At 39.8% G+C, this 26,775-nt stretch overlaps 1 protein-coding gene across 1 annotated transcript; it reads right to left on the bottom strand.

Annotated features, from left to right (window-relative positions):
- Positions 1 to 5,951: 5,951 nt before the first annotated feature.
- LOC139463490 (uncharacterized) lies at positions 5,952 to 26,738 on the bottom strand. The gene is made up of 10 exons (XM_071244765.1): positions 26,611 to 26,738; positions 22,019 to 22,922; positions 18,915 to 19,221; positions 15,388 to 15,498; positions 11,914 to 12,108; positions 11,507 to 11,782; positions 10,245 to 10,477; positions 8,658 to 8,782; positions 6,765 to 6,825; positions 5,952 to 6,158 (listed from the first exon to the last, which is right to left on the bottom strand). Exons 2-10 carry the CDS (start codon positions 22,886 to 22,888, stop codon positions 6,057 to 6,059), a joined length of 2,280 nt encoding a protein of 759 aa, XP_071100866.1. The 5' UTR covers positions 22,889 to 22,922; positions 26,611 to 26,738; the 3' UTR covers positions 5,952 to 6,056.
- Between the last annotated feature and the right edge of the window lie 37 nt (positions 26,739 to 26,775).

The following is a 26,775-nucleotide window of genomic DNA, read 5'->3' on the forward strand; positions in this document are numbered from 1 at the left end:
TATTACAGTTGAAATGTACATGATTATAGGGTAGGTAGAGATAAAAAAAAGAAGAGCACACCATACATTGCCAACAATTTAATCTGCTGTGAGTGGATGTTGTCAATGTTGGCCTGTACCGGTATATGATATTGCACTTTCTTGTCCAGTAACATGTACAGTCCGTTTGACTCCAAATAAGAAAGATGAATTGCAAAATAACTCGAAATCCAGAAAAGTGTATGAAACATCAATACGGTACTTGACCATGAATACCCTGTACCCAACAAAATCTGAATTTTGTTTATTTTAAGACCCATGACGGATGAAGTTCATTAAGAAACTATCATGTAATTTTGTATAGAAATGTGTACATGACACGTAGGGGGACAAACCGTGGAAGGCACAGCGCAAGCACGGTCTGCACGTGCTGCACAGTGACCGTGTTCATTCAAGGACAAGATGCGCTACTCAGCAGATGTTAAACAAAATTCAGATACAGGGTATTCATGGTCAAGTACCGTATTGATGTTTCAGACACTTTTCTGGATTTCGAGTTATTTTACAATTCATCGTTCTCATTTGGTGTCAAACGGACTGTAACTTATCTCATCGAGCGATCCCAAAACGTTCATATTTTCATGAGCGTCCACGAGTGAACAACTCAACTGTACTGGCTCATGCGACACGCTAAACATGTTACTTGACATGAAAAGACACAAATGTTCTATTTTCTACCCATAGTTATTTTCTTCCACGACCTTCCCAATGTCACTGAGGCAGACGGAAAGTAGTTCGGCATGATATCCGAGAGATATCGATTTTATATTTTGAAAGACATGAAGCATATGTATTCACAGAAGCCTAGTAAGCTGGGTTTCCCCAGTATGTCAATTATGTACAGGGCATCCGTTTGTCTATCAGTCCTCCACAAGTGAGTGAGAGAATGAGTGCGGTTTCCTGCCGCTTTGAAAAACATTCCATTCTATCATTTCGAGACATGTTGGAAGAAATCCTTTCACTCTGGTGCGGGTATGGTATTACAACCAATAATCAGACTAGCAGCATTTGAGATGGAAGAATCGTAATCATGAATGCTATTTTTTCTTGACCTACGCATCTTCCCGAGGCAAGGTGAGGTGTGGTGAAACGGGGTTTAACGTCGCGTCCAAGATTATTGCACTTATATAGCGACATGCATGTACGTGTGTGTGTTTGTGTGGCTGCTTGTACTAGTCCGGACTGATGCCGATTTACAGTGCTAGCTCACTGAGATACCATGCCACAGTTTAACATGAATACCCCACTCAGACACAGTATACTGGCTCCGAGCCGACCAGTCCTTGTTTTAGCCCCTAAATGCCGAGCGCCAGACAGGGTAACAACAAGTACATCTTTTAACGTCTTTTGGTATGACGCGGCCGGGGATCGAGCCCCGGACCTTCCGCTTTCCGGGCAGATGCTCTACCACTAGACCACGGAGGCGGTCTCCCGAGACAAGGAAGTTAACTGACTGTAGAAGTCCAGTTTCCTCTAAAGTTGAAGTAGGCTGGAATTCCGGAGTTACATCTTGGCTGGACTACGAGTCTATGCATTGTGCCACCAAAATCGCGCAACGAACATCCGGTACGTAAACACCATGGATTTCAACGTTAAGATTTCGAACGACTGCAGGATTTGCAAAGCATGTGAACCGTCAACTGGGCTTCGACAGATATTTTCCTAATCTTTTCATGTGTTTGATGAAGGTGCTCAAATGATTTGATCTACTTCGCGAGGTAAAGCCTGTTTTATTTCAAGTTAGATCTTGATTATCGATCAAATAGTCTTGATTGGGCGCTGCCATTTTGTCTGATGCAAATACAAGTAATGTGAGAGGTGGAATCTGATTAGTCACGAGCCAAAATATTCCCGCACAGTTCGGCAAGAGAGGAATCTGGACTTTTATAGTCTGTTAACACCCTTGTCTGACTTGCGTCAAGTAGTAGACTTCAGTTCCGCACTTACTGCATGGCTGCTAAGACATAGAAGGAATGTTGGGTCGCCCCGAGTTTACTGTTTGTCAGGCATTCTAGAAGTTGGTGAGAAAATAAGAAAACGTACAACTTTTGGATAACAACTTCTGATTTATTGCAACAGTGACGTTTCGATGTAGATTCTTACACTGTCATGTTGGTAAACGTTTTCTTGTAGATTCAACTCAACCTCAAAATGGATTCACTTCCCATTCCCAAATTCAGTAGCCAATGCTTGTTGTAAGTGTGAGGTTGTCAGGTTGTCAGGCTGTGTGATTTTGCTAAAGGCATGTCATCGACACGATTGCCCATGCTTTCAGTCATTGGATTGCCTAGTCAACACAACACAGAATGTCACCCGACAAATTAAACCAAGTCGCATATTTCAGTCATATAATCAGTGTCATATTAAGCAAACACACACTTCAAAACATACTTTTAAATAAGTATTTTAAGTTTTATTAAATATTCAACAAGCTGTTGTTTCAAAGTTTGATAAGTGCTCAGTGATATCACAAATAGCAAACACGAAATACTTCCTTTATGTGAGATTTGGAGACTCGTGGTAGAAGTCAAAAGACTCCTTTAAGCCATTTTCTTTAGCAAGCGTGTCCCCAACCCTATATCACAGTCTCGTTTTGAAAGTAGACTATGATATAGGTTAGTAGACTCGCTTTCCTCGAGAAAATGCTTCTCAGCGTGCTTGGACATCTCGGACCTACAGTACATAAATTATACTTGTACATTTGAGTGAGTGAGTTGGGTTTAACGCCGCTTTTAACAGTATTCCAGTTATATCACAACGTGTCAGGGTAATGCGGGAGGATTGTACATTTGAAACCTCTGGAGCACATATGTGATGGCATGGGCGGATACAGCCTTTTTGAAAAAGGGGGGGGGGGTGCACAATTAAGATCTATTTATTGTCTTTAGTGGTAATTTCTAAAATAAAAAGGGGGGCTGCCCCCAATTGCGTGGATCGATGTTTTGATGTCTATCACTGGATTGTCTGGTCTTGACTCGATTATTTACAGACTGCTGTGATAGTTGTAATATTGCTGAGTGCGGCGTTAAACAACAAACAAACAAACAAATCATTTGTTCTTGGGCAAGTAAACTGTTAAAATCAAGTTGTCCATAGATGAAAGCTTTTTGCCTATTGTGCACAACATGTATGAAACACACTTGCACATCAACGAAATGTGAAGCATGATTATGATGCCATTTGGTGCCACATCAACAATGTAATTATCACAAATCAACAAAACACCACAGCAACCACAACTTAATAAAATACAAAAAAGTAAATCTATATACGTAAAGTAAACATTTAAGGTATGAATCTTTATTTTGTATTTTGTGTGCCTCTGTGATCGATGTTTGTATCGGGAAGTAAAATATCACGATCCAATGTATTGGTCCCACCACTAATGTCAAGGTCACGGTATTATGCTCCTTCCATTGCCACAGATATCTCTGTAGTCTGGATATCCCTGTAGTCTGGATATCTCTGTAGTCTGGATATCTCTGTAGTCTGGATATCTCTGTAGTCTGGACATCCCTGTAGTCTGGATATCAGTAGCAAGACACATGAAATCGATAAATGTTCACAACATTTACACAACATTCATATAACAAAATAATGATTTGTTCACATTGCATTGGTTTTTTACTACCCTGGCTGCATGAAACTGACTTTTTCCATACTCATTTGGAAGTGTATATATGTATAGGTACAAAGACATACCATTTTCATTAATAACAATTTATAAATGAAGCACTGTCAATCTGGAAATAATAACAGTGTTTGTATTATTATTCAAGTTGGTATTTCCGCTATCCAAAGCGTGCAGTGAGGCCGTCTCATTGTTGATAGTCATTGCAGAGTTAATTAATGCGAGAAAGGACCACTCGCATTTTTCACATTTAATTCACGCTTGTGTTAATTTCAAGATTTATAGTATATGACACAACTTGTACACCTGTAATTGGTGTAAGAATGATATAAAAGGTATCACAGAAGTAGCTATACTACACATGAAAACAACACATGAAGTACACAACAACAATAATAATGTCAGAAATTTAAAACATATAGACTTTGTTCTGACATGGATTACAAGGTCTTTGTGATAATCAGTTCTATACCCTTGCCAATACAAACAAGTACACTTTGTGCACAATATGTGCTAAAAGAATCAAGTGTTTTTTGTAAGGGCTGTTTTTTAGTGTAGGAAACAGTGAAGTGGCAACCCCAAAACACACAGTATCAATACAGTAACATTGTATGAACAATGATGTAAAATCATCTGGTAAACAAGGATACCTGAGCAAACACAAATCTATTACAAAATATTCCAGCAGATGAGTGAGTGAGTTGGGTTTAAAGCCGCTTTCAACAGTATTCCAGTTATATTGCCGTGTGTCAGCTTAATGTGGGAGAAAAGCACGAAGTGATGCAGGTTTCAGACGTCTACCACTTCCGTGAAACTCATGAGCATGGGTATGGTGCTGACAAACCTACAAACATAATCGGGGTGAACCGGGATTCGAACACACAATCATAGGTTTCTGGCGTGGCCAAGGGATGCAACTCTGCACAGCGATTCGGGGTGCCTTGGATGACTGGGCCACCTGTGCCCCCTCCAGCAGATGAAGTATACAAAGATTATGCAACAAACACAATAATAAATACCTGAGATAAAGGGGTAAAGGAGACACTTGAGTATTATTAAGTATTTGTTAACGAAGGCAATGACCTGAGTGATCTGATAAGTATGATATATAATTATTGATACATGTGTATACAGTTTTGTATGGCACGTCCAGAGTTATACACATTTTTGCACATTTTACAATTCGTTTGTTGTTTAACACTGCAATCAGCAATATTCCAGCCATCTAAAAGCAATCTGTAAATAATAGAGTCCAGACCAGACAATCCAGTGGTTAATATCATGAGCATCGATCCACGCTGTCCTGATCTCGTTGCTCAAGCTTTTAGTCACTAATGTGTCACTTTGAGACTTGATTATTTACAGGCCACTGTGATTTAGATAAACTATGGCTGACTGCAGCATTAAACAACATTTACTCACTCACTCTTACCATGATAACTGTCCACTTACCAACAGCTCAAATATCAATTTTATAGACCTGGCGTGATCTTAGCGCTACGATGATCGTAAGCCTGTGTTAAACTATGGGACTTATGATCACCTTAGCGCTAATATCACATGGTAATGAAAGCACTAATGATACTCTCACATCAGGATTGTTTGCTAAAGATCTGGTATCAAGGCTCCAATTGACAACCAAAGTCTATAAACATTCCTATTTTCAAAGCTTATCAATGCTCCTGTTGACAAACATATCTATCAACATTACTACTGACAAACCAAGTGTATAGACACTGCTATTGATAAACACTACAATTTGACCAAAAAGAATTTGACTTCAAAGTGGCATATCAAATTTGAGCCCTGTTTTGACAGCACAGTCATTGTGATTAGGGTGAAACGATACAGCAAGGTCAAGATATGATACGTATCATGACATGTATCATGACATAGGTCATGATACGATATGTATCACGATATGCATATTCATGTCAAATCAACTTCTTGAATATAAATATTTCAGAGCAGGTTTATAGATTGTCATGCAACTGTTTGATTGGCATTCTATAAGTTGGTGATTAAATAAGAAAACATACAACTATATAGATAACAACTTCTGGTTTACTTTTTCAGCAACATTTATACGAGATTCTTACACCGTTAAGATGTGAGAATAACTGTGTCAGAATCTACAAAAAAAAAGTTTCTAAATGCAATATAAAAGAAGTTATCCATAAAGTTGTATGTTTTCTTTTCTTCATGCATCATGTACTGCAGGTTCTTCCTCGCTATCAAGAAGACAAGCAAAATAATTGATTTTAGCTGGTGTATAGTCTTGTATTGATACATGTATCGTATTGTGGTATGATAACTCGCAATGCACCGCTGCATCGTTTCACCCCTAGTTGTGGTATGAGTCATCTCCAGCCATTTCTCCTTTGAGTCAAGACGTGAGATCATCCATTGCTTCTGTGAAGTTGACGAGACCCAGGAGATCTGTGACAGCCAGTTTGGTCTCCACCGTGTGGTAGAAAAACTCGGGTGCCTAGTAACATATTTTAATCGCCATGACGTCTTTGTCTTGAAATGATTTCATCCAAAAAATCAACCCTTTGAAAAAGTTACTATCAAATTTACTTGGGGGGTAAAAATTAGGAATCATTTACTCTACTGGGCTTTGGCAGACTGCTATGTGTCCCCCATATTTTGACATCACAACACAGGAGTTTGTCCTCATTTCATCATGGTTTTACGAGACACATAATATGGCTTCCTACACACATACAAAGTGAGAATGGATTCTAATGATTTACATCCGAGTCCTGGGGGACACAAGATTCATTAAATATAGAATTGTAGACTGAATGTTATACTGCGGCCATTTCTACTCCTGTGAAACATACACTCGGTGGTTGATATTTTCAATCTAACATTGAAATCCCCATCAATACCTGCAGGCTAAAGGCTACACAAGGCCAGGCTTTTTTTTATTTTAAGAGATTACAGATTTTTCAGCCCCAAGTCCAGGGTTGGAGGAGGGAAAAAAAAGCCAATGATGGCAATGATGACGCTGTACCATGGTTAAGCTGCATAAATACTTTCTGAATCTGTTACATCTTCTTGAAACCATTCAAAGTTCCTGTGTACTCACTTCATATCTCAAGTTTTGGAGAAATGCAATTTCACGGCCTGTTAACTTCTTCAGTTTTTCACTGAAAGCAAGTTTGAACCTGGGTTAAAAATATGTATGGAAAATACGGATTGAATTCATTCAATACAATTAGAATCAATAAGTTAATTTCTGGTGTACTTAGTCATCATATATTGGGCTAAAAAATAATAGTCTTGGTTCTCAGGCACCGTCCGCATCGTTATAAAGTTTGCTGCACGTTTCGTTTTTATTTCCATTTTTAAAAAACAAACAAAAAAATCTTTAAATATTCCAAGTCCATTGGTAGTCAAATACTGTATTCCAGTATTTTACTCATCAAGGAATACATTTATGTAGGGAGGCCCTTTCCCAGGTTGATTGTACACAATTGTTTATTGATTCAACAACTGTTTATTGGTTACATACTAGTTTGAACAACCGTCCCCCCCCCAAAAAAGGGACACTGCCCGCCTGCACTATATTTTCAAAAAACATTGCCTGAGAACCAATTCTTTTTTTAAGCCTTAGTCTCACATATATTGTGCTATTTTAATTGCTACTGTTTACAGTGGAGAAACACTACATACAGTAGAGAAACACTAAATACAATGGAGAAACACTAAATACAATGGAGAAACACTGCATACCGTGGAGAAACACTAAATACAATGGAGAAACACTAAATACAATGGAGAAACACTGCATACAGTGGAGAAACACTAAATACCATGGAGAAACACTACATACAGTGGAGAAACACTGCATACCATGGAGAAACACTACATACAGTGGAGAAACACTGCATACAGTGGAGAAACACTACATACATTGGAGAAACACTACATACAATGGAGAAACACTGCATACCATGGAGAAACACTACATACAGTGGAAAAACACTGCATACAGTGGAGAAACACTACATAAATTGGAGAAACACTACATACATTGGAGGAACACTACATACATTGGAGAAACACTGAATAAACACTACATACATTGGAGAAACACTGCATACAATGGAGAAACACTACATACATTGGAGAAACACTACATACTGTGGAGAAACACTACATTCAGTGGAGAAACACTGCATACAGTGGAGAAACAGTGCATACAATGGAGAAACACTACATACATTGAAGAAACACTGCATACTGTGGAGAAACACTACATTCAGTGGAGAAACACTGCATACCAAGGAGAAACACTGCATACCAAGGAGAAACACTACATACATTGGAGAAACACTACATACAGTGGAGAAACACTACATACAGTGGAGAAACACTGCATACAGTGGAGAAACACTGCATACGGTGGAGAAACACTACATACAGTGGAGAAACACTGCATACAGTGGAGAAACTACATACAGTGGAGAAACACTACATACAGTGGAGAAACACTGCATACTGTGGAGAAACACTACATACAGTGGAGAAACACTGCATACAGTGGAGAAACACTGCATACTGTGGAGAAACACTACATACAGTGGAGAAACACTGCGTACAGTGGAGAAACACTGCATACAGTGGAGAAACACTGCATACCGTGGAGAAACACTACATTCAGTGGAGAAACACTGCATACAGTGGAGAAACACTGCATACTGTGGAGAAACACTACATTCAGTGGAGAAACACTGCATACAGTGGAGAAACACTGCATACAATGGAGAAACACTACATACATTGGAATAACACTACATACTGTGGAGAAACACTACATTCAGTGGAGAAACACTGCATACCGTGGAGAAACACTACATACAGTGGAGAAACACTGCATACCGTGGAGAAACACTACATACAATGGAGAAACATGGCATACAATGGAGAAACACTGCATACAGTGGAGAAACATGGCATACAATGGAGAGACACCTACCCATGTAGATTGTGCTTAGTCAGCCATTTGGCCACATCAGCACTTGTCCACAGTTTGATGGGGTCTGCATCTGGTTTGACTGCTGGGGAGCGGAAGGCAGCGGTCGTCTTGGCAACTGTTACTGGCTGTACCAAAGTACCAATACAGAACAAAGTGAGTGAGTGAGTGTGTAACTGGCTGTACCAATACAGAATTCAGGCAACACAATAGACAAGCCAAAATTGCCGGTAAATAAAATAACTCTTGTGTTTTATAGAAACTTCTAGTCCCTTACTACAGCTGGGTACGGGATGACTACAGACTACTAGAGCTGAGAGGGGCATGAGAGTGGAATGGGGAGGAATGTTTTATAAAATAAATATTCAGGGGTCTCAAAAAAAAGAATAACGCCTTAACAGCTGGTCAAACAAATTTCAGTGATTACAGTCACTTGTTTGCCTTGTCCATATTCCATTCATTTATGGGGTCCAGTGATACAGCTGGACAAAGCTGGCTCGTGTCACAACTCATGGTTATAAACCCCACTCCACCATGGAGTGAATGCACATACCGTATTCGACGTAATAAGCACCAAGGGCGCCCTTAAAATTAGAAATAGGGCAGCTCTTATTAGAATATAATTTTGGTGAGAAATAAACCAGAGTTGAAACATTTTAAATTTGGTGGTTTATGCTGACAGCTTGAAATGATACAAAAAAAGTCTCTGCGTATTAGACACAACAGATATATTTTCCAGAATTTAATTGCCCATAATTAAGGGTGCATATAACACACGAGTGCGTATCTTACGCAAATAAATAAGTGTACATTGATCAATCGGAAGGGGTGCTAACTGGGATTATTCACTAGCCAATATATTAGCAAATATTGCAGTGGGTGCTTATTAGAGCAGGGAGCTTATTACTTAGAATGCGGTATCTGGGTTATACATAGATAGCTACTACTAGTAACCATGATGTACTACTCATTTAATAATGGATGGAAGATAATGATATTATATACATTTGTATAAATGGACAAAAATCGCATTTAAATCAGATCTTACTGCTTGCTACCGCAAAGATCGGAGGATATTCCATTATATGCCATTTCATTGGCGAACACTAAAGTTTGAATCTAATGAGATTGTATGGACAAGGGCATTGTGTGCTTCTCTTAGGATGACTTCACGACATAATCTATGTAAATCGTTTGTTACTTGAACACTAATTCAACTATTAGACAAGTCCAATCTATTTTCATGTTTTTAAGGACATGGGCGCCATTCCACAAAGCGATCTTAGCGCTATGATGATCGTAAATCTATGTTAAAGTAAGGGTGTTATGATCACTTTGTGGAACGGGACCCAGTCTATCAGTTAACTACACGTCTCAAACAATATCTACCATTCTCCAGGCGAGCAGCACCCAAAAGTTTTACAGTATTCAATAATTTACTTAAACCAGAATACAAATTTTCAAAATCCTTATCTTAACCTTTGTATTTGAAAATGTAAGGAATGAGATTAAGATCATCCAAGCTTGCAAGTGTGTAATGAATCCCTAAATAGAGCTAAGAAGATATTCACAATCATGGACATCTTGTACCTTCACAACTCCAGCATCCACAACGTCCTCCGACAAACCAGGTTCCGCATCCGACAGGCTCCTTCCCAGCTCCTTCTTCAGGCCGTCCACCTTGGAATCAAAGCTGTATTTGCCGCTGAAGTCAAAGAATAACTTGGCCCCCAGGATCATCCCCAGCCAGCCATCGGGGCGGTACCCCAATTCCATGACAAGGGGCACGATGGGCTTCCTCTTGGAAAACGCATACTCTGCCTCTGTAATAATGGTAGTAAACAGAAGTCATATAGCAGTCAAACTCTATAAATGTAGGTCTCTGAGTGTAGCAACATATGGACACGGGTACCCTTGTCTCAAAACTGACCTCAACATATGTACACGGTTTCAATGGCATTATGCCACATATATTAGCATCATCTAAGTCAAAATGTTTCCAGTGAGCCATTTCTCTTACCAATCTCATTAAAATCAGGTCTTAGTTCTTGCTACCAATAAACATAGATCTAAGGACATCCCATTATGGGCTGTCAACCTTGGCCGTCACTGGTGCCATCTTTCAAGGTCCACCACATGACTCAGGCTTGGGTAAACTCACATTTTGCCATGTTGACTTTCAGCAGGAATATCAGCAAGGACAAAGTTTATCAGTCTTAGAAAATCAGCTGGTGCTGTTTTCAAACCAAACAGCATGACACGATACTGGCCGAGTCCATCTGGCATCACAATCATCAAGATTCTCTTGGCCCGATCTGTCAATGGAATTTGGTAATTGCCCTTGGGAACCATGACCCCTGGTGTTTGAACCATGACCCCAGGTGTTGGAACCATGACCCCAGGTGTTGGAACCATGACCCCATGTGTTGGAACTATGACCCCAGGTGTTGGAACCATGACCCCTGGTGTTGGAACCATGACCCCAGGTGTTGGAATCATGACCCCAGGTGTTGGAACCATGACCCCAGGTGTTGGAACCATGACCCCAGGTGTTGGAACCATGACCCCTGGTGTTGGAACCATGACCCCAGGTGTTGGAACCATGACCCCAGGTGTTGGAACCATGACCCAAGGTGTTGGAACCATGACCCCAGGTGTTGGAACCATGACCCCAGGTGTTGGAACCATGACCCCAGGTGTTGACCCTCAATTGGTCTACACTGTGCCAACAATGGTACATATTTAGGCAGTTTAATTTTATAACTTGAAAGTCAGATTGTTACCTCAAAAAATGAAATTTGATGATAATTCAAAATAACTTTGCAAAACAGTATTTTTTTAAAAGTAGTCACCTGCTCGACAGTTGGGGCTGTCCTTGTACCTCCGAGACATGGCCATCAATACCACAGATGCATTCTCAATGGCCTCTGCCATAGCTTGTAGTGTGGAGCCTCCCATGTTGTCAATGTCCATCCACACATCGTAGCCATTCTGTTTCAGACAGTCCTTCACCTTTATCAGCACCTCCTGATTGGCCCACTGGTAGCTGATCATCACATGACCTTTGGACTTCTGACCTTCACTTTGACCTTTGTTGCTTTTTGTGGAAGATCCAGACAATTCTTTGCCTAATTCAATCAGATATGAAATGCTCATTACTAGCAAACATACAATCTCTACATGTGCACCAAATGAATGAAATTTGTTTGAACACAACCGTTCATTGTTGCATGGAACTGATCATCAGGGACCCCCTCACCTATGTCTGCATACTTCTGGGACTGGAGGAGGATGTCACGCAGGTTCCACAGCAGCCCCTGACAAGGCTTGCGGATGTCCTGGTCGGCAGAGCTGTGATATTTGTCCACCACAGCCTCCATCAGACCCGGCTCCTCCATCATCCTCTGTTTGTTGTCTTCATCAAACGCCAGGACCCACATGGACTCGATCGCCTCTGATGAGATACACGGAGGAACATCAATAAGTTGCAATAGTGATTTGCTATCTAGTCACTGGTTTTGTCTGGCTCAGACTAGGTTGTTTATAGGTCACAGGGATATAGCCATCTTCCCGAGGCAAGGGAGTTAACTGAATATGAAAGTCCAGTTTCCATCCTTGCCGAACTAGGCTGGTATGATGGAGTTACATTTTAGCTGAACTAACGAGTCTATGCATAGTCCAATAACAATCGCGAAACAAAATGGAAATCCAGTTCGTAACTGTCGTGCACATTTCAGTCGATTTCAGGATTTGCAAAGCATGTGCACCGCCAACTCGTTGTCAACAGATATTTTCCAAGTCTTTTCATGTTTTTGGTTAAGGTGTTTACGTGATTTGATGCACTTCACAATGAGAGACCTGTTTTATCCCAATATAGATCTTGATTATTGATAAGATCGTCTTGACTGGGCACTGCCATTTTGTTAGAAACAAATGCAACTGATACGAGAGGTGGAATCTGATTTGTCCATAGGAGAGGCTTATAGGGGATATACCTGGTAATAGCCACTGGTGGTGCTACTATAGAGCCCAGGAATTCCAGCCTAGTTCGGCAAGGGTGGTAACTGAGCTTTTAAAGTCAGTTAACTCTCTTGGCTTGGGAAGATTGGAAAAAGCTGTAATATTGTTGAATTCATTATCTAATAACATTCACAAAAATGGACAAAAGAATCATTTTCTGAATCCAACTGCCAATATCACATTTACCCTCCTCATCATCATTCGATTATGATTAATACACTGGATTCATTCACACCACAGCTTTGTTTTTAATAAGAAAATATTAAAAAGGTCCCCTCCTACAACAACCTGAGCAATAAGAAGGTGCGGTTGGGTAGCCTTGTGGTTAAAGCGTTCGTTCGTCACCCCGAAAACCCGGGCACGATATCCGACATGGGTACAGTGTGTGAAGCCCCTTTCTGGTGTGCCCTGCCGTGATATTGCTGGAATATTGCTAAAAGCGGCGTAAAACCATATTCACTCACTGAGCAATGAGATAGATGGGGATGGTAATGTAAATTCTGATATGAAGCTTTCGTGCCTAAGCAGGTCCAGGGTATTGTCATACTAGAATGCCGACATGGTAGTCTAGATAAGAAAGATGCCTCCTCACATCAAAATAGTGCCAAGCCACTGTAGCTCACCTTGAGTCAACTGTATAAACTGTCAACAAAGACAGCTACTTTACAAAAGATGCTTGATAATCAAATATTTCCTGCATAAATACAGAACTCTAATGACTTGAACTAATATATTGACATGATAAGGAGAAACATACATGCAATATGCACATTGAGGGAATTTATGAGGTTTATGAGGAAATTTATTTTTAAAAAATGTCTAAATATATTGCAAGAGATGAAACAAACATGTTCAACCCGACTAATTAAATTGACTGAATAATGGCTGAAATAGCCTTCTCGATATGACCACCATAGCTGTAGCAATGGGGATTCAAACCTCTTGAAAAATTTAGTTGTAAACACTGGTTGGAACATGTAAGTAAAGTTACACTGAAGTTTAATGGTTCAGTGAACTCTGAGGGTTTCCAGTTAGAAGAAAGACATGTTGAGCATTTAGGTCAAAGTGCAAGGGGCAAATAAAGGTAAAGATATAACTCATTGTGAAAAAAATGCATTATATGTGTTGAGCCCCACTGCTAACTTCACATCGGTACCACATTTCATTGCATTTTGAAGGAAAATGGCTGAGTGATTGTCACAATAAAATTGCAGCTTTCAGCATGGTTTAAGTGCAAAGGTTAAATCAAGGTCAAAATGTAAAATATCGCTTAATATGGAATGTACGTTAAACTCCCCCACATGTCCAGTTTCATCACAGAAGATGTTTACAATGGATGACATGGTACCTGTGATGGGCCCCACAGTAAAATGTCCTCTGATCTGGACAAGAGTGTTCATTTTTTTCTGTATGATTAGTGTTCCTTTCTTGTGCTCAATATTAATACAAATGTACATTTAAACTTTAATATAGAGGCATACAGAGAAATCATTCAATGTGATCATAAAAGTATAATTAAAGGTGCTTAATTTTTTTTTTAAATTTTAACCACTATAAGAAAACCTCATAATATCAATGTGCTGATGTGGTATTTTGTTTGCCAAATGTATAAAATTGATGTGCATATTAAACATTTATCATAAAATGGGTAGGTTTCTCAGCAGGATAAAAACTGATAAAAACTATATCCGTTGGGTGTCATATCCGTTGGATAGAGATGCAAATATCAAAGGTCAAGTAGGAACGACTTTCAGTGTTCATAAACAAACATGGCTTCTCCCTTGTCATTTGGCGATCAAGTCAGAATTAATCATCAGCAATCTGGAGAAACTACAGGAATAATTGCTATCATTATCATAAAAATAGTGTAATTTAATATACTGAAAATCAGTGTCTAACTGTCACGTACCTAAGGCATTTTATAAGTTTTGGAAATATAACAAAACAATTTTGCGAGGGCATTAGGCTACCCAAGTGGGATCAGTAGCCATATCTGTGCTTGTAGATCACTGCAGCTTGGAACCTTTTCCACAAATGAAAACAGTTGGATTTGGCTGATATATGTCTGAATTGTTACCTTGTTTCATATTGTCACTGTGTGTACATCTGACTACACTTAGTAACCTTATGACAGGACAGGCCGACTGTCAACAATGTCTGACTGCGGCTGTGACGTCTTGTAGATGAGGGTTAGAGTAGCTTCCCTTTTAAAGGGTAGTTACTCTAGTGGACAGACCCATGTATTGCCAGGAAGGGCAAGGAGAAACAATTTGTGTAGGCAATTGTGACATGTCATTAAAAACCTTTTTGTTTGATATATAATATGCCATATGTTGGGCTTTAAGTCAGTGATACTCAGCAATAGACTGACTTTATTCGTTAGAACACTGCCACAGTTCTACATGTGCAGTGATGACTGTAATGTATTTGTAAGACTGCACATCATGCTCAGGTACTTGTACGACCCGCACCTAGACTGGGAGGAACATCAAGCAATAAGACATCTGAACTGAACGATGATTTATTCGTAACTGACGATAGGCACATAGTGATGACGTCACTCCCAATGCTGGGGCATGTGACTTATGACATAGTAGAGCGTGCACATTGGCGGTCACAATATGTAAACAAACATAACACAACAATGACAACATCAGTACTGTGCTATCAAATGTCATATTAATGAGTGCCATGTGTTCACGAATATACACACCTTTCTCTTCCTCTGTATCATCTGATTTGAATAGTTCCAACAAGAGAGGGAGAGCTCCCTCTTCGACCAACATCTTTTTGTTGGCATCATTTCTGGCCAGTCTTCCCACAGCTGAAATTAACCAAACCTGCAGCTATAGTAAGATACCTACAATGAAAGCATGACAGATATATGGGTAAATATAGGACAGTTACGTGATAAATCGAAAAGAAAAATGAAGAATGAAGTGTGGTTTATTTCACGATGAAACGTTGTTCTATCACAACGTCATTTCTGGAGATTCGAACATGCACTCGAAACTTGATGACTTCGTATATTGGACTACGTTATTTTTTGGACGGAAGTGTCCAGAGAGTTGTTCCATATAGATGTAGCTGGGCAACGCAGATAAATGCGATGGCCGAACAATCGCATCTAAAAGCCTAAAACCAGGAGAGATATGACAATCGGTATTGGGAGAAAAGGTACAGATAATCGACGTGAGGATTGTGGAAACAGAGCTCCAGATAAGCTGCGTATCTGCGTAAATAACGCATCAGAAATGCAGAAATACGCAGTAAAAAAAACGTCCAAGCATATCAAACACGCAACGAACATTACAGATACGCTACAAAAATAAAACTTGCGTATCATCAAAATATTGTGAAGTAACCCTGCGTATTCGATTAGCAAATCAACAACTTTTTTTGAAATTATAAACGGACATTCCGTCAATCTTGCCAAACTCCATGATGACAGTTACATCATGATCATTTGCCATCACACTTTCTTGTGGAAGTATCGTGGTATTTCTGAGTCCTATAAAGCTCTCGAACCCACACGACACCAGTTTGCAGGGACTAGGTGAATAGTGTTTTTAAATATTTAACTTAAATACCCACATGTGTAAAAACTAGTGGGTAACAGAAATTTGAATACCCAGATAGAATTACTGATACCCAATGATTTTAAAATGCATGGGTAAAATACCCACAACACCAAAAGCTTATCTGGAGCTCTGGGAAATATGAGGGAAATACCCACCTGTACATAAAATGGACTTATCTGAAGTTGCAGAGGTCGGATTCTATTGAGGGAGTCATCATTATTTAAATACGGGTAAATATTTTCAAAACTTGTAAATTTAATCATAATCCTTAAAGAGGCTGTACATGATGTTGATATCTCATGTCAGAAATCAACGACTCATCAATGCTCATGGTCGTTTACACTGCAGGGAGAATAAACCACTTAAGGCTGCACCACTAATGATTTATTCTCCCTTCAGTGTTTTATTGTACGATAAACAACGATCATGAATTGCTTATTTCTTAAATAAAATATGGTCGTTGCTGTTGACTATGGTTTGAAAACAAATAAACAAATTGTGTAACCAGACATCTAATTAAACCCTGGGATCCGAACAATCTGAACCTCCTCCAAGCCCCATTACTGCCATTGTCCTCACATCTGACGTAAATGTATTTCACAGATTTGTTTACTAGAACTCCTTTAACAAGGAAGGTCCTGATATGCCTACCTAACAGATCAACACATAGCACGATACTTGATGAACAAGATGATTTAAATCGAAACACTTGATGCATGATACGATACATATTGGCAGCTGACATTAGCATGCTCCATGTTTCATGAGACCTGTGAAGATCCGGGGTAGAATAGGTCTTCAGCAACCCATGCTTGACGTAAAAGGCGACTATGCTTGTCTTAAGAGGCGACTAACGGGATCGGGTGGTCAGGCTCGCTGACTTGGTTGATGCATGCCATCAATCACAATTGCGTGCATCGATGCTCATGATATAAATCACTGGATTGTCTGGTCCTGATTCTATTATTTACAGACCGCCGTCATATAGCTGGAATATCGATGAGTGTGGTGTAAAACAACAAACCAACCAACAAACCATGTTTCATGTCGGCTGTGTAACAAGAGGTTGTTATTCATGAATCAGTTTGTGTTTCCATTTAGACACTTTCTACTAGTTTTGTATTATCAGATCAAGCACAATGGCGATGCTAGCCACAGTTGTTGTGGTTCGTACATACAATGTGTTACTTTTGAAAACAAATACTGATGTAATCATGAGTCCATCTGGAGTCACATCTTCAGGTGCAAATTTGTCATACATCGTTGAATCGATAAACCCCTACCTTTTACTCAATGTTCTATATGAGTGAGTGAGTGAGTATGGTTTTACGCCGCTTTTAGCAATATTCCAGCAATATCACGGCGGGGGACACCAGAAATGGGCTTCACACATTGTACCCATGTCGGGAATCGAACCCGGGTCTTCGGCGTGACGAGCGAACACTTTAACCACTAGGCTACCCGACCGCCCCCAATGTTCTATATATACTATAATCCTTACAATGGTCAATAAATGGTTGATAGATAAGTCATTGGCAGAACAGTGACCTTAACGTTGTCTGAGAACCAGATGGTCCACTTTTGACCAAAACTGATGTTTTTCCAATTTCTTTCCAATGTGTGCTGACCCGGGGTAGAATAGGTCTTCAGCAACCCATGCTTACCGTAAAGGGCGACTATGCTTGTCCTAAGAGGCGACTAGCAGGACCAGATGGTCAGGCTCACTGACTTGGTTGAAGCATGTCATTGTATCCCAATTGCGTGGATCGATGCTCATGATATTAATCACTGGATTGTCTGGTCCAGACTCGATTATTTACTGACCTCCGTCATATAGCTGGAATATTGCTGAGTGTGGCGTTAAACAACAAACCAACCAACCAATGTGTGCTTTTCTAACGTTGATGTAAAAGCCTTGGTGCTGGAAAGTAGTTTTTCAGTGATTCAATGGCCAAAAACTCATGAGTGGCTTAAAACCAGAATGTTCTATGTCCATTTCTATGGTCCACGTCCAATCAAATTCTTGAAACAGATCATGTGACAAGGAGATAGGATCACTTTATTCCAAATCATTTGGATATAGAACCATTTAGTTATCATTTACCAAAAGTAGAATGTGAACATTGGGAGTGAATTTTGTGATCTGTCAGCTGGAATGCTGAATTAAATGTGATGACTTCATTACAATAAGCTGTCTCAAGTATCTAATCTCTCCCTTGGGTGAAAACTTTGGAATAATATGAATATGCCAACTGAATTTACTAATGGAGATAGAACAGTATGGATCTGAAAACAAATGTCCCACTTCTTTAGTACTCTAAATAAAAATAACATTTACCTGTAAATGAGATAAATAATTACTCTTGCTTCAAAAACATATCCATTAATTTGTATTTGTTTGTTTTATGTGAAATAAATGCATATTGTTTATTAAGTTAATATTATACAGCACTTCAAATTACATGTATAAAATATCATTTATTCAGAACTTGTAAAAGTGGAGATAGGACATTATGGTTCTCAGGCGACGACGATAACCTAACATAAAATTTCCATTCAGGTGAGCTTAAAATATATCCTCTAGCTCTAACGCTAACAAAAAATTAGAAGAAAAGGACATTCAGTAATTGAGGTCGTAACTAAACAAATATGATCTTACTTCTTCCCAACTCTTTAGAGGACCAGCCTTTTTCTTTGTGTTGGCTATTCTTCAAAGACTTTCCAAAAATCTTGATCAGGAACTTGATTCCCTCTTTGTGAGACTGCAGCAGGTCACTCTCCTTCTCATCCAGGATGTCAGCAAGAGCAGCTATGGCCGCCAGCCTACACATGTCTAGTTTGGAGTCCATGTAGAATAAAAGCACTGGGGTGTAGTTGTGACTCTGCAGGTGTGGCACGCAGGGATCGTACATACCGATATTATGTACAATACCCAGGATGGATTTTAGCATGCGATCATCATTTGTCTGAAACCAATGAAGTTTGTGAGCAGGTGGCTTCAAATATCACATTCAAGGAACCAACCACTTAATATTTGTGGGTGGGGTGAGAGAGCCTGGAACATTTGTTTTAGAACAGAAAATTCACCAGTTTGAGCTTTAAGACAAAACATTTCCTTTGCTCAAATGAAGAACCATTCTTTTTATATATTTTACAGAAAATCTCATTCATGAAACATGTGGACAAACTATTTTTTTCCAGGGACAGGTTATTATTTTCAAAACAATTCCAAGCCTACCACCCCACCTACAACGAACAGATTCACTAGAATAGAGTGAGTATGGTTTTAGCCGCCTTTAGCAATATTCCAGCAATATTCCAGCCGGGAACACCAGAAATGGGCTCACACATGGTACCCATGTGGGGAATCGAACCCGGGGCTCGGCGTGATGAGTGATCGCTTTAACCACCAGCCCACCCCACCACCCTGACAATGGAATTACATATATCTGGATATCATAAAGTTGACACAAAACATATATTAATAGAAACCAGTCTGTGTAAGAATTAAGAGTGTGATGCTCTTGCAATGAGTGAGATCACACTGTACAGACAGTGCTCTGGGTACACACAAAACAGGTCGACTCAAGGAACATGTGTGATGCTCCTGCAATGAGTGAGATCATGCTGTACAGAGCTCTGGGTATACACAAACAGGTCGTACTTGGGGAACATGTGTGATGCTCCTGCAATGAGTGAGATCATGCTGTACAGAGATCTGGCTACACACAAAACAGGTCGTACTCGGGGAACATGTGTGATGCTCCTGCAATGAGTGAGATCACGCTGTACAGAGATCTGGCTACACACAAAACAGGTCATACTCGGGGAACATGTGTGATGCTCTTGCAATGAGTGAGATCATGCTGTACAGAGCTCTGGGTACACACAAAACAGGTCATACTCGGGGAACATGTGTGATGCTCCTGCAATGAGTGAGATCATGCTGTACAGAGATCTGGCTACACACAAAACAGGTCATACTCGGGGAACATGTGTGATGCTCTGGCAATGAGTGAGATCACGCTGCATAGACAGAGCTCTTGGTACGCACAAAACAGGTCGTACTCAGGGAACAATATTGTGTGATGCTCTTGCAATGAGTGAGATCACACTGTATAGACAGAGCCCTGGCTACATACAAAACAGGCCATACTCGGGGAACATGTGTGATGCTCTTGCAATGAGTGTGATCACGCTGTACAGACAGTGCTCCGGGTTTTCACAAGACAGGTTGTACTCAGGGAACATGTGTGATGCTCTGGCAATTAGTGAAATCATGCTGAACAGACAGTGCTCCGGGTATACACGAAACAGGTCATACTCAAGGAACATGTGTGATGCTCCTGCAATGAGTGAGATCACGCTGTATAGAGCTCTGGGTATACACAAACAGGTCGTACTCGGGGAACATGTGTGATGCTCCTGCAATGAGTGAGATCACACTGTACAGAGCTCTGGGTATACACAAACAGGTCGTACTCGGGGAACATGTGTGATGCTCTGGCAATGAGTGAGATCACGCTGTACAGAGCTCTGGGTATACACAAACAGGTCGTACTCGGGGAACATGTGTGATGCTCCTGCAATGAGTGAGATCACGCTGTACAGAGCTCTGGGTATACACAAACAGGTCGTACTCGGGGAACATGTGTGATGCTCTTGCAATGAGTGAGATCACACTGTACAGAGCTCTGGGTATACACAAACAGGTCGTACTCGGGGAACATGTGTGATGCTCCTGCAATGAGTGAGATCACGCTGTACAGAGCTCTGGGTATACACAAACAGGTCGTACTCGGGGAACATGTGTGATGCTCCTGCAATGAGTGAGATCACACTGTACAGAGCTCTGGGTATACACAAACAGGTCGTACTCGGGGAACATGTGTGATGCTCTGGCAATGAGTGAGATCACGCTGTACAGAGCCCTGGCTACATACAAAACAGGTCGACTCAAGGAACATGTGTGATTCTCTGGCAATGAGTGAGATCATGCTGTACAGACAGTGCTCTGGGTTTTCACAAGACGGGTCAAACTCAGTAGTTCACATCATTGAGTGAGTGAGTAAGTTTAACGCCATTTAGTACAGTATTCCGGTCATATCATGGCGTGTCAGCTTAATGTGGGAGGAAAGCCCAAAGTGATGCAGATGAGCATGGGTATGGTGCTGTCAAACATTGAAACATTGAAACATTAAATCACTGCAAACCGACGCATGCCCCATCACTGAATGAGGCGGTGTATGGAACATCAAACTAAACACATTTGAATTCATGCAACAACTTTGAAGAGTGGGTTTATTAGATTACACCAAATCTTATGGCCATAGAAAACAAAATGAAATCTGATAGTGCATGTGCAATTTCAGATTTCCATTTGTTTTCTATATTAAGCACATAGCCCTGTTGAGATTGCCCTTCTGTTCATCAAAAAATAATATTTGTGATATGATCAAAGTAATATATGTCAAATGTTCCCCGTAACCCTGCTGAGATTGCCCTTCTGTTCATCAAATAATAATATTTCTGATATGATCAAAGTAATATATGTCAAATGTTCCCCATAACCCTGCTGAGATTGCCCTTCTGTTCATCAAATAATACTATTTGTGCAATGATCAAAGTAATATATGTCAAATGTTCCCCATATCAATTTGAACTTTCAAACATCTGATTAAGCACTTCAAAAATACATTACTAAGATTAATCCAGAAACATGACCATTTTAACACAAATGATATAAATCTATATTCAGATCACCAATTCAATGCCTTGATCTCGTTCACGATGAGCAGGATACATGTCTTCCAGACTTGAGCGGAACACATCCAGAAAGCCTTCCACTCTACAAAACTCCTCACAGAGGGAGGGCACAGCATCCGTGAAGTTAAGCACAGTACTGAGGCCTGTTTTCAAGGGATTATTGACAGCAGGGACAACATTGCCTTCAGAGTCTTTATATTTCTTTTCTTTCAGAGTCAACAACATAAACCTGCACAAACAATTCAAAAAATTTGTGTCAAGAAATATTTGTGCAACTTCTTGTCTAAACTTAGCGATATCTTGTTTTGGTGCAACTTTCATTGAATAGTATATCTTTCCAACTGACAGTAAGTTACTTCTAAAACTTCCTGTGGGAATGTTTTCTTCAGTATATATTTCTTTGTCCATAATGTTGGAGATCAATTCTCTTGTCTTTGCAATCTGTTTTTCATATAGCGATCTTAACTCTTCTGGTGTCATTTTTGGGGGATTCTTAGGCACATTATCTGCAGTATTTGGACCTTGATCGTTTCCATCTTGACCTGCACCATTTTGACCTTGACCTGCACCATTTTGACCTTGACCTGCACCATTTTGACCTTGATCTACAGGTTTGGTTTCTTCTACTGACTCTTTTCCGGACATCTCAGTTTTAGCATCCATGATGAAAGGTTTCTCCTGAGAATTTGAAACTTGATCCCTTTCTCTGGTGTTCTCTCTTGATTCTTGTTGTTCGACCTTCTTATTCACACAGTCTTTAGTTAAATTCTCATTTCCGTTAATGCTCTGGACTTGTTTGTCAGAAGAAATGGTCGACATTTGCCTTGAGAATTGATGAATGGACGTTTTTGAAGTCCCACATCCCATGCCAAAATACTTTCTGCAGGCTTTTCGTGATCATCTGCAAATACAACAAATGGGTTTTCTATAGTAACATTGCATCATTTATCAGTCTACTATAACATGGATGTTTTAAATTAACCATAAGATTTCTATCCCTGTTCGCCTCATTTCAAAGCACCCCACCTCACATAATTTTGTTGTCCTCAAGTACTAACAGATGAGTGAAAACTCTGTGTGTTTACCATCAGCATAGTCCCATCTAACAATCATGTTTCATGTCACATCCAAACACAGCCAATATCAAGAGATGTGCGCCGCAAACAGTTTTCTTACTTTTTCATCTTCCCGAGGCAAGAGAGTTAACTGACTATATAAGTCCAGTTTCCACCCTTGTCGAACTAGTCAGGTATTATGGAGTTACATTTTGGCTGGACTAACAAGTCTATGCATAGTCCAATCAAATTCGTAAAACAAAATCAAAATCCGGTTCCTACAATGCAGATTTCAGTCGATTGCAGGATTTGCAAAGAATGTGCACCGCCAACTCGTTGTCAACAGATATTTTCCAAATCTTTGCATGTTTTTAATCAAGGTGCTCACATGATTTAATGCATTTCGCGATGTTAAACCCGTTTTATCACCACAGAGATCTTGATTATCGATCATATGGTCCTGACTGGCGCCGCCATTTGTTTGAAGCAAAAGCATGTGATACAAGAGGTGGAATCTGATTGGTCCATAGGAAAGGCTTAGAAGGGACATAACAAGTAATAGCCACTGGTGGCGCTACGGTTGAGCCCAGGAATTCCAGCCTAGTTCGGCAAGGGTGGAAACTGGACTTTTAAAGTCATTTAACTCCTTTGCCTCAGGAAGATGAGATTTTTTTAAATGGATCCCAACTCACATTTTTGGATGATTTGGATTAAAAGCTTAACTTATTTACTGTGGTATAACATTTTGTTGTCTCAAATGTGCAACAAGAGAGTAGTTTTATATAATGCTGCAAATGTCAACTTTACTGATACAATTAATAAGTGCATATCAGTTTGTGGTGGGATGAAATGCCAATGCATCAGTGGATCATGATTTTTTACTTATCGATACAAGTACCAATCACAATTACACAAGTAAAAAATATTGATTCTTACCTTAATAACTGTTACACTAAACACTAATCAGTAGTGAAAGTTTATAGTGAAAGTTAAGACTGAAAACGTAAATATTTTCATCTTTTGAGCCATACTTCACACTGCCAGCAGTAAATCGTCAGTGTGCCACGTATTTGGCCATCCTATCTATGTGTGTGTGTGTGTGTGTGTGTGTGTGTGTGTGTGTGAGTTGGGTTTAACTCCGCTTTTTTAACAGTATTCCAGTTATATCACTGCGTGTGGTATGGTGCTGACAAACCTAGAAACATGATCGGGGCGAATCAGGATTCGAACCCACAATCATAGGTTTCTGGCATGCCAAAGGGACGCAACTCTGCACAGTGAATCACGGCACCTTAGATGACTGGGCCACCCGTGCACCCACCCCCACCCACCCCATAAATAAGTTGGCTAACAGACGGATAAGAGCACATGCAAGTATCATGATATAAATCGGAAGTGTAAGGTATCGTGAAACATATTGGATCGCACAGTTGGAGTATCATCGCAGCCCTAAAAGCAGCCTTGTGTCCGGACATTGCAATATGTATCCTAAAATGATACAAGATATTATTTCCATAAGAAGAAGGACTTCTCTCAAGGATTACAAATGTATGACTGCCAGATTGCTGGGGCAAAAAAAGTTAAAATTGCATTAAAACAATCAAAGGTAACAAGGAAACTTCACAATTGGTATAACATCTACCAAAAACATTTACTATTTATGATCAAAAGGTCTGTGTTATTATGTTTTCAACATTTCAGATTTTGTCATTCTTTCAACCCATGGAATTAGTTTACCATGCTAACCCACCAAGAGTAATAGAATGTTTTCATCCAAAATGTGCAGTGAAAATATTTACTTTCCAGTTTTTCACCAGCTATCTTTTTGATTTAACTAAAAGATATTTGATGTACTTATTCATGTCTGCAGATATGAGAGCGCTTTGTAGAGGCAACTGAACTGGTCTCAAGGATGCAAACATTTGCCTGTGACACCAGTTATGACTAAACGAGAATACCAATATATTGTTCAACTACTAGGAATTCTAAATTGATTAGAATCCTGGTGGCAGATTAGATTTCCTTTAATAGGTAATAAGAACATTAATTAAAGAGGTTCAAACTATGATCATGAAGGACAAAGTGAAAAGCTTTGAAATTCATTACCGGAACTAGATTGTTTGGACAGGAGACTAAAAAGAGCACTAGTCAATCTGATATATATTACAGGGCGACAACCAGACAGGTATTTCCAACACGGTGTGAGGTGAGGTGAAATTGGGTTGACAGATTATTCCACTTATGTAGCTACATACGTGGGTGTGAGTGTGTCTGTGTGGCTGCTTGTAATAGTCCCCGCTCAAGGTTGGTTCTGTAGTGCAAGCTATGCACAAGTCTAACTTGGATACCCTACTCAGAAACAATATACTGACCCCAAGTCGACCAGTTCTTGTTTTATCCCCTTAATGCATCAGGCAGGATAACAACAAGTAGCATTTTTTTAAAACTCTTGGTATGATGCAGCTGGGGAGTGAACCACCATCCTGCTCTCCGGGCAGACGCTCTACCCACTAGGCCACAGAGGCAGTCATTGTTTAAGTAGACAAAATAATGTGCATGCTTGATATTCTTATGAGAGGAGTGAACGTGCAAAGGGCAAATAAGTAAGAATTAAAATTATGACAAAAATACAATTGGTGTTACATATTGCATTTCAAGGTCTTAATCACTGATGTCATTTGATAGCACAGGGCAATTTGAAACATTATAGAAATAGGTAGATCTATATGAAGTCTATAACAGTTTAAAAAACATTGTCTGAAGTCAGCAAGCATTTTTGGTTACAAAACTTTTCAATTACAATAATGTTAGTTTAGCTTACCGGTATCCTACTGGGGTTTTGTCTGGAGACTGGATATTTCTTAACCAAGATGCGAAACCAGGCCTTTTTTTAAATATAACTATATATAAGCCTAAATATATTTTCCTTTTATAAACATCTTGCAACAATGTACTTTTTTTGTGGCAAACAATCAGATCTAATGCCTCTTAGTCCAGTGGTAGAGCATCTGCCTGGAGAAGAGAAGGTCTTGGGTTTGATCACCGGCCGCGTCATACAAAAAGATGTTAAACGATAGTACTTCTTGTTACCCTCTCTGGCGAACGGCATTAAGGGGCTTAAACAAGGACTGGTCAGCTCGGAGTCAGTAAAAGGCCCTACTGTGTCTGAGTGGGGTAATCATGTTAAACTGCGGCATGGTATCTCAGAGAGCTAGCACTATAAATCGGGATCAGTCCGGACTAGTACAAAGAGGCAAACACACACACACACGTGCATGCACGTCGCTAGACTCTTATATAAGTGCAATAATCTTGGACGCGACGTTAAACCCATTTCACCTCACCTCACCTCGCCTGAAGCCTCATTGTCACGCAGCTGGTAGGTGTGTAATTGTCACTGTACCGTGATTAATATGACGCGAATAACGGAAACTTTACATAGGAGTCCCAACAAGACAATCAGATAGGAAATAAGTATATGTTGCTGATATTTAAACACGAGTACATTTAGATAGTGATCGAAGCACAGCTCACCTAGTCAAACATGAAACCAGATACGTGACCTCGACATCAATTATTCTTGTAGCCAAATATCGCCTCAGTCTGTTGCATACCCAGTTAAAACTTGGATGTGTGTTTTTCTTTATTTAATGTAAACGAATCTGTAACTCCGAAACTCCGTGAATATCAACACTGTTT

The sequence above is a fragment of the Haliotis cracherodii genome, unplaced genomic scaffold, assembly GCF_022045235.1.
Source record: "Haliotis cracherodii isolate W230 unplaced genomic scaffold, xgHalCrac1.p SCAF_1, whole genome shotgun sequence".
In the NCBI taxonomy this organism is placed as follows: domain Eukaryota; kingdom Metazoa; phylum Mollusca; class Gastropoda; order Lepetellida; family Haliotidae; genus Haliotis; species Haliotis cracherodii.

Excerpts from the sequence above, each read along its gene's own strand:
- LOC139463490 (XM_071244765.1), bottom strand. The coding sequence starts at position 22,888 with ATGGGATGTGGGACTTCAAAAACGTCCATTCATCAATTCTCAAGGCAA. Across the intron at positions 11,783-11,913 it reads CCAGAAGTATGCAGACATAG|GCAAAGAATTGTCTGGATCT; the intron begins GTGAGGGGGTCC and ends TGATTGAATTAG. Across the intron at positions 6,826-8,657 it reads ACTAAGCACAATCTACATGG|TGAAAAACTGAAGAAGTTAA; the intron begins GTAGGTGTCTCT and ends ACTTGCTTTCAG.